Below are 13,171 nucleotides of genomic sequence, written 5' to 3'. Positions count from 1 at the left end.
TCAGGAATGTCCCACTGCTCCGATTTTAATGATCCCACTTGCACCCCAGCCATCGGCCTTTGCCCAGCGCTGTATCCAGCATGGTTCTGCCACCTGAGTTCCAGCACAGAGCAGGAAACGGTTTGTGATCCAAAGAAACTGCAGTGTTGTAACTAAGGAGCAAAACGATTCCCAGGGCCCTCACCTGGGTGGGCTCTGGACACACCAATGTCCTGTAAATCCCAAGGACTGTGGCTACTGAAGCATGAGCCCACAGTGACAGCCAAACACGCTGTGACAATGGCATGGCCACCTCAGCCCTCCAGGATGCGGTTGATGAGCTTCATTTCCTCGGCAGACATGGGATTCAGGTTAAACCCCTTCAGCTCAGGTTTACCTGAGAGAAGACATTGGAAAAAATCAGGATTTTGCCACAAAAGAAGTGAAGCACTTCATGCTAAACTTGAGAGGGGCTGTGGGGAGGGCAGGGACAGCCCTGGAAGCCAAAGTGGGGTCACCCTAGCACAATGTCAGAGGGGGTTTAGGGGTGGGGGATAGCTCCACACAGAGACAGACAATGCTGCTGGGACACACAAAACTGGTGGAAAAGAGGCTGCGGAAGCACACGGAACTAAGGAATTTCTGGAGCCTTCTGATGCACGAGTGGGCTCCCAGGCACTGAGCAAGGTCCAGAGTGGGAGCGTTTACCTTGAGCTTCATAGAGCCGGTTGACCTTCACACGCAGCTCTTTCCGGAGGTTGTTTATCTCTTCATCCAGCTCTTCCTGGTCTGGAAGAGAGGCGGGAGTGAGGAGGACTGTGGTGGGCTCTGGGATGAAGGCTCAATTTCCCGAGAGGGTCCCACCCTGCCCTCCACCACCCGTGGGGCCAAGCAGCTTCCACATGTGCTTCCCAGGGCACAGCATGGGCCAGAATCAGCCTCTCGAGAGGTATTGGGCACCTCAAAGCCCATCCCTGGGCAGAACTCCTTTAATTTAGCCAACATCTTGTTAATTACGGTGCTTATTAAAACGCTTATAGCTACACGGAATCCTCGGGGTGACCTCACCCTGCAGCAGCATCTCCCGGGTCTTCGCCTTCGGCAGCTCGATGAACATGCTCCCGAAGCAAACCATGGCCTTTTCTGGGGGAGAGGAGGAAGGGAAGGGAAGGGAAGGAAGGGAAGGGAAGGGAAGGGAAGGGAAGGGAAGGGGAAGGAAGGAAGGGAAGGAGGAAGGGAAGGAAGGGAAGGGAGGGAAGGGGCTGTCAGCGGAGCCGCTCCCCGACCCGCGGCCACGAGGTCACGGTGGGCGCAGCCAGCCCGGCCTCACCGTCGGGCTCCGGGTCCTTTTGCAGCGCCCGCAGGGCCTCGCGGTTCCGGTTCCGCTTCACGTCCAGGTCCACGATCTGCAACGGGAGCGAGAGAGGCAGGAGCGGCCGCGGCTCGGGGGCTACCGGCAGCGGGACAGAGCGGGGCGGGGGAGGCCCGCCGGGGAGGGGTCGTACCTGCTGCCGTGCCGCCAGCACGTCCTCGGCCAGCTCCTCCACCTCGGCCAGGTAGCGCAGCACGAAAGGCCGGGTCCCGGGCCATGGCGGGGCCGAGCGGGGCCGGCAGCGGGGCCCTCCACCGGGTCCGGTCCGGGTCCGCTGCCGTTCGGCTCCGGGCCACAGCCGCCAGCCGCGCAGGAGGGTTCCGCGGCGGGAGGGCCCGGGGCAGCGCGCCCTCTCGCGGCCACTGCCGGGAGCGCTCCCCGGTTCGGGGACCGCGGGGTCGCGGCGGCCCCGGTGAGGGCGGAGCGGCGGGGACCGACCGGGGCTGCGAACACGCGTGGCCGGGGTCGCGAGAGGGGCCATGAGTGGCCGTGGGCTGGGAGGGAGGTGCCCGCCGGCCCGGCGCCAGCCTAGGATCTCGTCCCTGGTGCGGACTAGCGATCCCGGGATTTGCTCCGGGATGCCTCTATCCCCACGGGACTCTCCGGCCGGCAAAAGGATGGAGGGTTCGGTGTGGCCATGAGCCGCTGAGCCCCAGAGTAGGGGTCCTGACCCCTCAGCCGGGGCCCAACCCACCCCGCTCGTCACAGCCCGGAGGGACAGGGGGCTGAGAGTCCCTGTCTTGCCTGGTCCCCTTGTGTGTGAATTATTTATAATTTGTCACAGCCCTTCCCCTCGCCCCCAGCACCACCGTCTGTCTGCTCTTCCTCGCTGCTTCCCATCACGGTACCGCTGTTGGCAGCTGGGTCCTTGGAGCATCAGGTGGCCTCTCTGTCCTTTTTTCATCCCAGAAGGCAATAAAGGGCACTCAAAGTGCGGGGCAACGAGCTCAGGTTTCCTTTTGTGCAGCTGGTGGCTCATCTGTAGCTCAGCGTCCAGAACCTGCCATCCCCAGGGAGTGGAGCCAATTGTGGTCCCGGCAGCTTGACTCACCCTCAACCAGCCCCGGTGCCCCCCAGTCTGTGTCAGGCAGGGGCTGGTCCCGGGAATACTCTGGCAGGGCACCACATCCATCTGCTGCCCTGAACGACCCCGCCTGCAGGAAGGGAAATATATTACACCTCAAAATGCTTTTAATCCCTTTCTCTCTGCCCCACCCAGCCATGAGCAAGAAGAGCTGGAAAGATGGGGTGTGGGAGATGCAGGGAGAGCCAGCACTGATGATGAGGACTGGCAGATCCTCACCGTGTGCGCTCTGCAGTGGGAAAGGGGCCCCTGTAGCCCACCGAGGGAATCCACACACGGATTTTCATGTCCCATGTCCCTACTCTGGACAGAGCCCTGAAAGAGCATCTCAGGTTTCCAAATACAGCCCTGTCCCCAGCTGGCAATCTCTGCCACCCTGGCTGTGCCACTCAGCTGCTGATTCCCTGATGCTGGAGGGACCTCTGGTCTGTCTTGGATCAGTGCTTTGAAGAGAGGGAGCCCCAATGACCTGCCTGAGGCAGCAAACAGGGGCCAGGGGAGAGGAGGAGCCCCAGCACTTGGGGGCCCTGGCACATGCACTTCATGAGACTCATTAGACAAGGAGCTCCCCAAAGGTGGTGACCCCAGTGCTGTGGCCCCTCTGGGCTGCTGGAGATGGGGACCTCAGGGGACAGGGATGGAGGGAGCAAGGCAGTGGCCGGCTGGTGGTCACCACACCTCCATGGGCAAATAATCCCTTAAGGGAGATTACCCAGATTGGAAGATTACTGGCCCTAATCCCATAAGGTCATTTGTTTCAGTTAACAGAGATCTCTGTCTGCAGCAGCACTGAATGAAGTACAGTGGCTTCAGGGGGGCAGTGGGAGCAAGGGCTGGGAATGATCTGCACTCGGGTTAGATTCCTTCCTGACATCAACCAGAAAATGTACTGGGATTGGGGCTGGATGCCAATTCTGGGAAATGCTCATTTGTCAGTGGGAGCAGCTGGCTGGAGATCTGAAAAAGCAGGATGCAGAGAGGGCTTTCAGAGTCTGGGCAGGAGGGATGGGGATGGGGCTGGGAATGGGGCTGGGGCTGGGGATGGGAATAGGGATGGTGATGGGGATGGGATGAGATGGGAATGGGGATGGGAACAGGGATGGGAGCAGGCTGACTGTGTCCTGGCATCAGTGGAAGGAAGCAGTGACTCTGGGGTTGCCAATGACAGTGCAATGAAGGCAGGGTTTTGCCCGGAATGTTGGGCTGTATGGAAGGGCGGGGGCTGCTCTCCCTGGAAGGTGGGGCCCAGCTCAGCACAGGCATGGGGGAAGCTGCAGCTGAGGGATCACAAAGCCATGGGCATCTGGAAAACATTCTCAGGGCAGTGAGAAGTGGCTGGTGCTGCACTCTGTGGCCTCTCCCCAGCCAAGCTCTGAGCCAGCCACAAATCATCGTGGATTTCTCCTCCTGGAGCCAGCGCCAAGGGCAGACATTCTGCTTGGAAGCTGGATTCAGACTGGAACCAGAGGTCCATTTGGACCAGTTCCCCTGGGAACTGCGCAGTCAGAGGGAGCAGCCACCCGTCCGCTGCCGGGAGCTGCTTTGCTTTGCTGTGTGTTTTGTGCAAAGAGCAGGTTTGGTTTCATCATGCTCCTTTTTCTTCCTTGCAGCCCTTTTCTGTATGCAGCCAGAAACCCTCCCTGCCTGCTGGCAGCTGCACAGGAAGCTTCGGGATGTTTATAAGGTTTTTTTCTCTCTTCTCCTTTCATGTGGCTGCTGGGGCCTGTTGTTAAGATAAATCAGACTTCAAACCACGGTCTCCATGTTCTCAGGCTGTGGATCTTTAACTGCTGCTTCAGAGGGGATGTTTCAGGGTCAGGGGAGAAAGGTGGGTCTGTCTCCCTGATTTCCAAGTCCCCTCTCCCTGGCGGTGTGCCCACCGTCATGGCAACGTGGTCTCTGCTCCATCACCCAGCCAAGACAGAGACTGACCAGGGACCAAGCCCAAAGAGGTCTGGATGGCCAGGTGTTGAGACGGGCTCTGGCCAGTGGATCCCATCCTTGGAAGGGGCACTGCCCTGCCTGGTTGTTGATGAAAGGCTGCTTTCTTCGGGCTTTGGGATGCTGGGAGCATCCCCTCTCCCAGGCAGGCATTTGTGGAGGGGATCTGTCAGGAGCATCTCAAGGTGAGGCGTTTCATTACTGATGCTAATACATGCAGCACGGGGAGAGCCTCGCCGAGGGCCCGGCGACTCCCTTGTGCTGAGTAACACCTTCACCCCCTGGATTGTGTCCCAGGAATCCAGGTTTACCCCACCCCCAGTTTGTGCTGATCCCTCTGGCCGCCCTGCAAGGCAGAATTTGGAAGTTGGCCGTGTTTCCCGGGATCAAACACGCTCCCCCTTTCTGTGTGCCACAGTGTGCTGACCACGGGCCAGGCTCCTCCGCAGGCAGATGCACCAGGCCGAGCCCCGGGGCTGAGCCGCAGAGCCAGAGCCCGGCCCCGTGGGCTGGGGGCTGGGGCTGCTTTCAGGAGGCAGCTGCCTGTATGCAGTCACCCTCCCTGGAGACCCACCACAAAGGAGAGAAAGCCCTTTCCCTCGCAGCCCTTTCCCTCCCAGCAGTGCCAGGGATGCCGGCACAGAGCTGCTCCCCGTGCGAGCACACGTCCCGGGGGTACAGCCCCTCGCTCTGCCAGACACATTGTGTCCAAATTCGCACGGGCAACAAGCGGAGGAGAGGTGTTGTGGCACAGCTGAGGAGTAGCTCAGCATCAGGGCTCCTGTGCAGCCAGACTCCAGTGGCCTTGGTACTTCACTTTCAGGGACGTTCCCAAGGCTGATAAATAACGTGTAACTTATTTTCACAAGCAACATGTAACTCTTTCACGAGTTTCATTTCAGGAACAACAAAAGCCTGCTACAAAACCCCATCTTTGGTCTTTTTAAAGAGGATACACCTTCTTCGAGCAACCTGGTCTATTGGGAGATGTCCCTGCCTGTGGGAAGGGGTTGGCACAAATTGATTTTTGAGGTGCCTTCTAACCCAAAACATTCTACGGTGATTCTAGGACTCTCCCTCCAAAGCAGGGCTCACGTCCAGCCCAGCCAGTCCCGGCTGGGACCCTCTCTGGCTGCGGCGGGCAGGATTCTGGTGGTCTGTGGTCCTGTCTCAGCCCAAGGGGAGAACAGGCACCCACACCTCCACCCACCCGAACCTTGGGGGGCTCACATCTCCTTGGCCCAGCCCAAGCCTAGACCCACTGGCAGGGTCTTGCTTGGGCTGAGCCTCGGGGCTGGGGGGCCGCGGGGCCGCCCAGGAGCTTCTCGGGAAGCTCCGGTCCTCGGTGGGCTGGGAAGGGGTGGTCGGACAGCACGGACAACGTGGTTCCGCCGGGACCGGGGTGGGGTGCAGGGTGGTCCCCACTGGCACCGTGCGGTGCTCGGCGGGTCCGGGCGGTCCTTGCCGGCGGGGACCCGGGGGGTGGGGGCCGGTCGGGGGAGGGGCCGGTTGCCCTTCCCGGCGCGGGGCGGCGCCCAGCGGCACCGAGCGCTCCTCCGGGACCCCGCGGCGCCGGCGGGGGGGGCGGCTGCCCCTTCCGGGGGGGGACCGGCGGAACCCGCCGGGGGCTCCCGGCGCCGGCCGGGGGGGAACCGGTGTCGGCGGGCGCGGGGCGAGGCCGGCGGGGGCGGGCGCTGCGGGGCGGGCTCCATCCCTCCGGAAGTCTCTCCCGCTCCCTCCTTTCTCCTCCTTTCCCCCGCACAACATGGCCGCGAAGTCGGACGGCGGCGGCGGCGGCCCCGGCCGTGCTGCTGGAGAGCCCCGAGGGCAGTGGCGGGCGGCGGGAGGCGGGCGCGGAGCCCCCGGCGCGGCGGTACCGGGCTGCGGGACGGGTGCTGGGTGTTCTGCGCGCTCCTCGTCTGCTTCGCGGACGGTGCCTCGGACCTGTGGCTGGCGGCCCATTACTTACGTGCGGGGGCAGCGGTGGTGGTTCGGGCTGACGCTGCTGTTCGTGCTGCTGCCCTCGCTCGTGGTGCAGATGCTCAGCCTCAGGTGGTTCGTCTACGACTTCGCCGCCAGCACCAAGGACAGCGGCGGCGGCACCAAGGACAGCGGCCCCCGCGGCTGCTGCCGCCTCTGCGTCTGGCTGCTGCAGGGCCTGATCCACCTGCTGCAGCTGGGGCAGGTCTGGAGGTACGGGGGTACCTGGGGCGTGGGGGTGCCTGAGGGGTGGGGGTGCAAGGGGGATGGGGCGGCTGCAGGGCCTGATTCACCTGCTGCAGCTGGGGCAGGTCTGACTGTATGGGAAGGTATGGGAGTACAGGGGGTGTGTGGGTAGAGGGCATGGAGGTATCGGGGTGATAGGGGTGCTGGGGGATGGGGATGGGGATGCTTCTGGGATTGACACACCTGCTGAAGCTGGGGCAGGTCTGGAGGTACGAGGGTACCTGGGGGTTAGGGTCCAGGGGGCTTGGATGGGGCTGCTGCAGGGCCTGATCCACCTGCTGCAGCTCGGGCAGGTCTGGAGGTACGGGGGGAGGGGGGACATGGGGTCATGGAGCCAGGCGGGGCCTGGAGGGAGCGGCACAGTGCAGCAGGGACATGGGTGGGGATAACACCACGGAGACCTCAGGAGGGGTTGGCAGGGCATGAGGGAAGTGGGTGGGGATGGAGAGGTGAAGCAGGGGCCCAGGCAGCTGTGGAAAGCACAAGGATCAATCTCTCTGCAGCCCCAGCAGGATGGGTGGTGGGGAAGAGCCCCCAGCTGTGGGTAGGAGCTGTGGGTGTGGGTGAGGAGCTGCAGCCCAGCTCGGTGCCACAGCCCTGCCATCCGTGCTGCCAGGTGGTGCTGGGCCTGCTGGGGACCTGCCTGGCCATGGCAGTGTCGTCCTGGGGGTGTGAAGTGTTTATGCTGGGCCCTGAACACCTCGAGGCTCTTGTCCTGATCTTGCTGTATTTGTGGGGTGGTGGGCAAGGAGGCGCTGGTGGTCCCCAGCCTGTTCAGGCTCTGCCGCTGCCCCATCCCAGTCCTGGGGACAGGCTGGTGGTGTGGGCAGGGCAAGCAGCAGACAGACCGGCTGGGGCAGCTCAAGGCCCTTCATCTGCCTCTCTGCAGACTCCCCAGATGCCCAAGGTGATGCTTTCGTGGCACCTTCCTCCTCTGTGCCGTGCACCCAGCCCCATGCCCTCCCAGCTCCAACCCCAGGCGCTGGGGAAGAGCCGGGCGCTGGCACCGAGCGGCTCTCGAGGAGCTGGTGCCGGGAGGGCAGACAATGGCAAATTCCCGGAACAATGCGTGGAGCCGGCAGCACTCCCGGCTCGGGTTTCCATCCTGTTTCCCCTCCTGAGTGCTGTAGTAGAGGCTCTCCGGTCGATCCCTGTTGGTGTCTGCTTGTTCATTCCTCTGCTACTCCTTCTGGGATGCTCCGGGGTGTTTAACTTTGTTTGACAGTGCAGTGTCTGCCGTGCCCAGCACACCTGCCAACACACCTGCCCTCCCCCATCCCCCTGACAACGAGGCCACTCTCGGGGTACTCTGGCTGCAGGGTGGGTGTAAAACGTGCTTCAGTGTGCGAGGGGAGCTGGTGAGGGAGAGGACAGGAGCTCTCTGGCCCTGCCTGCAGCTTGCGTGAGCCGGACACACCTGATCCCGGCCCAAGCTGGAGCTGAGCCGCAGCCGGGGGCTTTGCTCCTGGGAGTGTCAGTCCCGCTCTCGGATCGGCTGCGCCGTGGAGACTCCTAAGCCAATTAAAGCGGTAACTCTCAGCACTCACCCTCCAGGACATGTTGGTCTCAAGCAGCAGCTGAGGCTCTTTCTAATCTCTGGATTTGGGATTAGTCCGGGTGACCAGTTAAATGCAGTTTGTTAAACCCATTAGTGGGGTTGGATCCGGTACAGGAGGATGTGGCAGTTAGAGAAGTGTTGGATAAATGCTGCAGGTGAAAGAAAGGATTTTCCCTGGTCAGAGCACTGTGCCCCTTGCCAAACATCTCGCCCTTCCTGATTTACCTGCCTCCTTCCTCACCTCTGCAGATCTCACCTCTACCAACCTCACTGCACAGCCCTGAGCCCCACCTGTGATAAAGACCCCCAATCCTAAAAAAAGAGCTGCTTCCCACCTGCAAAAGCAGCTCTGAGCACTGGCTCTGTGGTTATCCCTAATTAAAGCTGTTGAAGTTAGTTGTAATTGGTATGTTCATGGTGCACATGCACAGACTCCATCATGGGTGGTCTCTGGAGATGCTGCTGGTGCCATGACCAATGTGCCTGTGTAAGCAGCAGCAGCATGGGCCTGTCCCCAGCTGGTCCCACACCACCACTGTGCTTGTGGGCCATGCTTGGATGGTTTTGCAGCTCAGGAATTGTTATCCACTCACAAAGTCCCCAGATTCTTCACCAAAGCAGCTCTGCAGGGCAGGGGTGCTGCGCATGCCAGTGTGCCTCCTGCCCAGAAGCATGTCAGGGTCCCCTGCCACCTCTGTGGGCTGGCAGCTGGCCAGGGTGTGCTGCAGGTCCCATTGGGCTGGGGACAGCCCTGTCTGTGCCTGTGTTAGCCCAGGTTCACAGGTGGTTTGGCTGCCTGGGATCACTGGGGCCAAACCTCTGGTTCCCTCTCTTCCTGAAAGCCCCCATCAGCTTGTGTACCCCCATCATCTGCTGGACTGGGGACCCAGTGCCACCCCTCAGTCCTGGTGCCAGTCTGCTGGCAGACCAGGAGGGCAAGGACATCCTGGGTGGGCTCATGAGGGATGGCAGAGCTGGGACCTGCAGGTTTGCCCACCACTCTGCTCCCTGGAGCTTTGCTCTGTCTGTGTGGGAGAGGATCCCTCCCAGCCCTGGGAGCACCCAGCTTTGGGGTATCAGCTTGTCCTGCTGCAGGACCCGGTTCTGGGGGTCCCCACCTGGCCCTGGTGCACAGGACAAGGGGTTTTTAGGGCCAGACCAAGCCTTTCCCTGAGCACAAGTGCCCTCAGGTACTTCCATCCACCCCAAGTACCCAGGACACCTTGGGGAGTGGGACACAGTGAGTGAGGTGACATGGGCACATGTGCAGCTCTCCCTGATGACCTGGCTTGGTAGGATGTGTGAGGGATTAAAATGGCTGTAACAGAGAAGCAATTTTCTCCTTGTTTAAATATAGGATTAAGGGATGAGATCCCAAATTATCTTGTAGGAAAATCACACTTCCTATTGCTCACTCTGGGACCAGAGGGTCCCTTGTCCTTTTCCATCTGAGGATGATGATTAACAGATTTGCTTGTAACCAGTGTTGGGCTTTTCTCCTCGTTCATTTTTTCCAACACCTGAAAACTGGGCTCAGTATTTGGGAGTTGGGGGCAAATGGTGACACTGGTGATAAATCTGGCTGTAGTGGGGATCTGACAAAAGCAATGCCCACCCAAGCCACCAAGTTCCTGCTGCAGGGTTTTTGTTGGATCACTCTTTGCAATACAAAGGAGGGAGCAATTAGCCCTGAGAGCTCTCGCTGTCGGTTTCTGCCTCATCATCAGTTTTTTTGAAAATTAAATGATTTTTTTTCAAGTGATTGATTCTGTGTTTCCCGTGCAGCTGCCACGGCGCAGGGCTGGGGAGCGCCCGCTGCGCCGTGGCAGTGCCAGGATCGCTCACTGGGCTGAAACACCACGGGATGATCAAATGCAGAACAAATAAGAATCAACATTTCATTCGGGCGAGTTGATGGGAGATGAAATCTCATTTTAATGAGACCTATGGAGTTGGTGGAGAGACAGAGGGATCATTGTGCCCTTGCTGAAAGCTGGGGAGGCCACGGGTCACTTGTTGAACGGTGCAGGACCCAGGGCTGGGGGCTCTGTAGTGTGTGTGCAGGGGCTGCTCTGCGACATGGACAGTGGGATCACAGTGCTGATGAGCCCAATTATCAAGACTAATTACAAGGACAGGATGAGGTCACCGGCTCCCAAGCTTGGTTCAGGCATGGGCACCCTGGGACAGCAGTGACGCCCTACAGCAGCCAGGGCTCTACATCACTTCCCCAAATGTTTCCCCCTATGCTGTACCTTCTATCCCTGGGCTGCTCACTGGTTTGCTCCCCACCAGCGAGGAAAGTCCTACACTGGGCCCTTCTGAGGGGCAGTGGCTGTGGTGGTGCCACAATGGCAGTGCTGACCTGGTTGCCGTGAGCAGGTGGCACTGGGATGCAGAACTGGGTGGCCACAGCCTCTCCTCACCCCGAGCAGTGAGGGACAGGCTGCAGCAAAGGCTAAAATTAGGTGCTGCCCCCGAGGTGGAGGTTAACACGTCACTTTGACACCAGCACAGAGAAGACAGTGAGGGCTGGGAGTGGGGCTGGCAGGGTAGAGCAGATGGCTGCAGGGTGTCCTGAGGGCTCGGTGGCCCCAGCTGATGGCCCTCACTGTGCTCTCCAGGCTGTGCAGCCCTGGGGTGGGAGCACTTGGCTGTCCCTGCAGTGGGAGCAGGGCTGGCTCCTGCCTCCTCCTGCTGACGGATGAGCTGAAAGTGCTGCGATCAGGCTTTCTCCCATGCTCTGGGCTGATGGAGTTGTCTGGCAGCACATTCTGGAGCTGATGGAGAAGCCGTTGCTCTGCCAGAGGATTTTATTCACTGGGAGGAATCTATGGCCTGACGTCCTCCTGCTGCACCTGTTTTCTTCCTCATCCGGCTCCCTTCTCCTCCTTGCCAGCAGAGCCCTGGCCGTGGTGCAGGCAGGGCTGCCCGGGGATGCCCTGCCTGGCCAGGCCTGCGTCCCCTCCTGCGGTGCCGGATCTGGCCCGATGCCGTGGGGAGGGTCCCTGGTGGCGGTGACTCAGCCAGGCGTGCGTCGGTGCCACACACACCTCCGCTGACCCCCGGCCGATGACCAGATGGCCGGGGCCAGCATGTGGCTGCGCCCGCAGCCCTGCCAAGAGCCCAGGCAACACCGGCATGAGTGCCGGGAGCTTCCCGCGGGCAGCATGGCACAACCAGCTGGTGCCTCCATCCTGGCTGGGGCAGGAAGAAGCAGGGTGGGCTCTGTGCCAACTGGGACCAAAATATCCCTTTTGAGAAGTAGCTGGATGTGGTGCTGGGTTGGGGCACCCTGAATCCTTGGGTGGCTGGAGAGTGGAGCTGTGGATCCTCAGCTGGGGGAAGCCAGACCCTGCATGAGGGGTTAAGGATTGAGGTGATGGGTGGGTAGGTACTGTAGGGCTGGGTGGGCAGCGGGGTGATGGCCTGGGGCTCTGGGGTGCTGAGCTGGCTTTGCACAAGCTGCCCCTTCCCAAATTGGAGCCCTAGCATGGAACAGGGCTGTGTTCACCATTGCTGCTGCCCTGTATCCCCGGGCACCCTAGCCTAGGCAGCTTTCCACGGTCCCAAATCAGCAGGAACAGGTTGGCAGCAGTCACAGGGCATTCCTGGTGTGGGTATAGCGGGCTGAGCTCACCTGGCAGCGTGGGCTCATCTCACCCTTCCCCTGCCTCGCACAGGTACCTCCGCACGCTGTACCTGGGGCTGCAGAGCCGGTGGCAGGCTGAGCACCGCCGCCGCCACTTCTACTGGCGGATGATGTTTGAGAGCGCAGACATCAGCATGCTGCGGCTGCTGGAGGCCTTCCTCAAGAGCGCGCCCCAGCTCGTGCTGCAGCTCAGCATCATGGTGCAGCAGAACAGCATCGAGCCTCTGCAGGGTAAGGGACAGCCCTCACAGGGGACAGGGTGGTGGGAGGGGGGTCCCTGGCTTCCATGGGCTCTCATGGCCACTCCCTGCAGGACTCTCGGCCTCGGCCTCGCTGGTCTCACTGGCCTGGATGATCGCGTCCTACCAGAAGGTGCTGCGGGACTCGCGGGAGGACAAGATGCCCATGTCCTACAAGGGCGCCGTGGTGCAGATCCTCTGGCACCTCTTCACCATCGCTGCTCGTGCCATCGCCTTTGCCCTCTTCGCCTCCGTGTTCCAGCTCTACTTCGGCATCTTCATCGTCACCCACTGGTGCATCATGACCTTCTGGATCATCCAGGGCGAGACGGATTTCTGCATGTCCAAGTGGGAGGAGATCATCTACAACATGGTGGTGGGCATCATCTACATCTTCTGCTGGTTCAACGTCAAGGAGGGCCGGAGCCGCTACCGCATGTGCATCTACTACATCATCACGCTGTCGGAGAACGCCGCCCTCACCATCCTCTGGTTCCTGTACTACGACCGCAGGACCACCTCCGACTTCGACGCCTTAATCCTCGTCTGCGTGGTTAGCTCCAGCTTCGCCCTCGGCATCTTCTTCATGTTCATCTACTACTGCCTCTTGCACCCCAATGGCCCCATCTTCAGCCACCGCTCTGTGGGCTGCATCTTCCGGCAGGAGCCTCCCCCAGTGCCGGGGTCCCCCGTGGAAGCCGTCACCAGCCCCCCCCGCTCGCTGCCGCGGACTACAGGGGGGGAGCGGGAGGGGGCGCCGGGGGAGCGGGACAGCTGCGTGCCCGTCTTCCAGGTGAGACCCTGTGCCCCGCCGGCGCCGGCCGCCCGCGCCCCGCGGACAGAGGGGCCCGTCATCCGCATTGACCTGCCCAGGAAGAAGTACCCGGCCTGGGATGCCCACTTCATCGACCGGCGCCTGCGGAAGACCATCCTGGCGCTGGAGTACGCGTCGCCCACCACCCCACGCCTGCAGTACCGCACCCCGGCGCCCCGCAGGAGGTGCTGGAGTATGAGACCACCGTGTAGGTTGGGGAGCGTGAGGCTGCGGCGGGAGCCCCGGTGCCGCCCAGGCCACCCTGCGTCTCTGCAGCTGTTTGCCTTCCGTCGGGTTTGCCGGCGC

The 13,171-nt window shown here is 61.3% G+C and overlaps 2 protein-coding genes across 3 annotated transcripts; one reads left to right on the top strand and one right to left on the bottom strand.

Moving 5' to 3' along the window:
- Positions 1 to 1,847, bottom strand: PDRG1 (p53 and DNA damage regulated 1). Of its 2 annotated transcripts, XM_039563497.1 has the most exons (5): positions 1,485 to 1,847; positions 1,310 to 1,385; positions 1,048 to 1,122; positions 688 to 768; positions 1 to 376 (listed from the first exon to the last, which is right to left on the bottom strand). In XM_039563497.1, the coding sequence occupies exons 1-5, from the start codon at positions 1,830 to 1,832 to the stop codon at positions 294 to 296; spliced, it is 663 nt and encodes a 220-aa protein (XP_039419431.1). In that variant the 5' UTR covers positions 1,833 to 1,847; the 3' UTR covers positions 1 to 293. The 2 variants fall into 2 exon arrangements, with proteins under 2 accessions (XP_039419431.1, XP_039419432.1); XM_039563498.1 differs by lacking the exon at positions 1,048 to 1,122.
- A 4,294-nt stretch (positions 1,848 to 6,141) lies between these two features.
- XKR7 (XK related 7) lies at positions 6,142 to 13,171 on the top strand. Its single transcript, XM_039563717.1, is given in 7 exon segments — positions 6,142 to 6,174; positions 6,176 to 6,256; positions 6,258 to 6,341; positions 6,343 to 6,569; positions 11,844 to 12,043; positions 12,126 to 13,031; positions 13,034 to 13,171. Coding segments are annotated over 7 exon segments (1,575 nt in total). The 3' UTR covers positions 13,078 to 13,171.

The sequence above is a fragment of the Corvus cornix genome, chromosome 20, assembly GCF_000738735.6.
Source record: "Corvus cornix cornix isolate S_Up_H32 chromosome 20, ASM73873v5, whole genome shotgun sequence".
Lineage (NCBI taxonomy): Eukaryota > Metazoa > Chordata > Aves > Passeriformes > Corvidae > Corvus > Corvus cornix.
Note: the sequence above shows the minus strand (reverse complement) of the source record. Positions and strands in the feature narration are given on the sequence as shown.

Excerpts from the sequence above, each read along its gene's own strand:
- PDRG1 (XM_039563497.1), bottom strand. The coding sequence starts at position 1,832 with ATGGCCCCTCTCGCGACCCCGGCCACGCGTGTTCGCAGCCCCGGTCGG. Across the intron at positions 1,123-1,309 it reads AAAGGACCCGGAGCCCGACG|AAAAGGCCATGGTTTGCTTC; the intron begins GTGAGGCCGGGC and ends CCTCTCCCCCAG. Across the intron at positions 377-687 it reads CCGGCTCTATGAAGCTCAAG|GTAAACCTGAGCTGAAGGGG; the intron begins GTAAACGCTCCC and ends GTCTTCTCTCAG.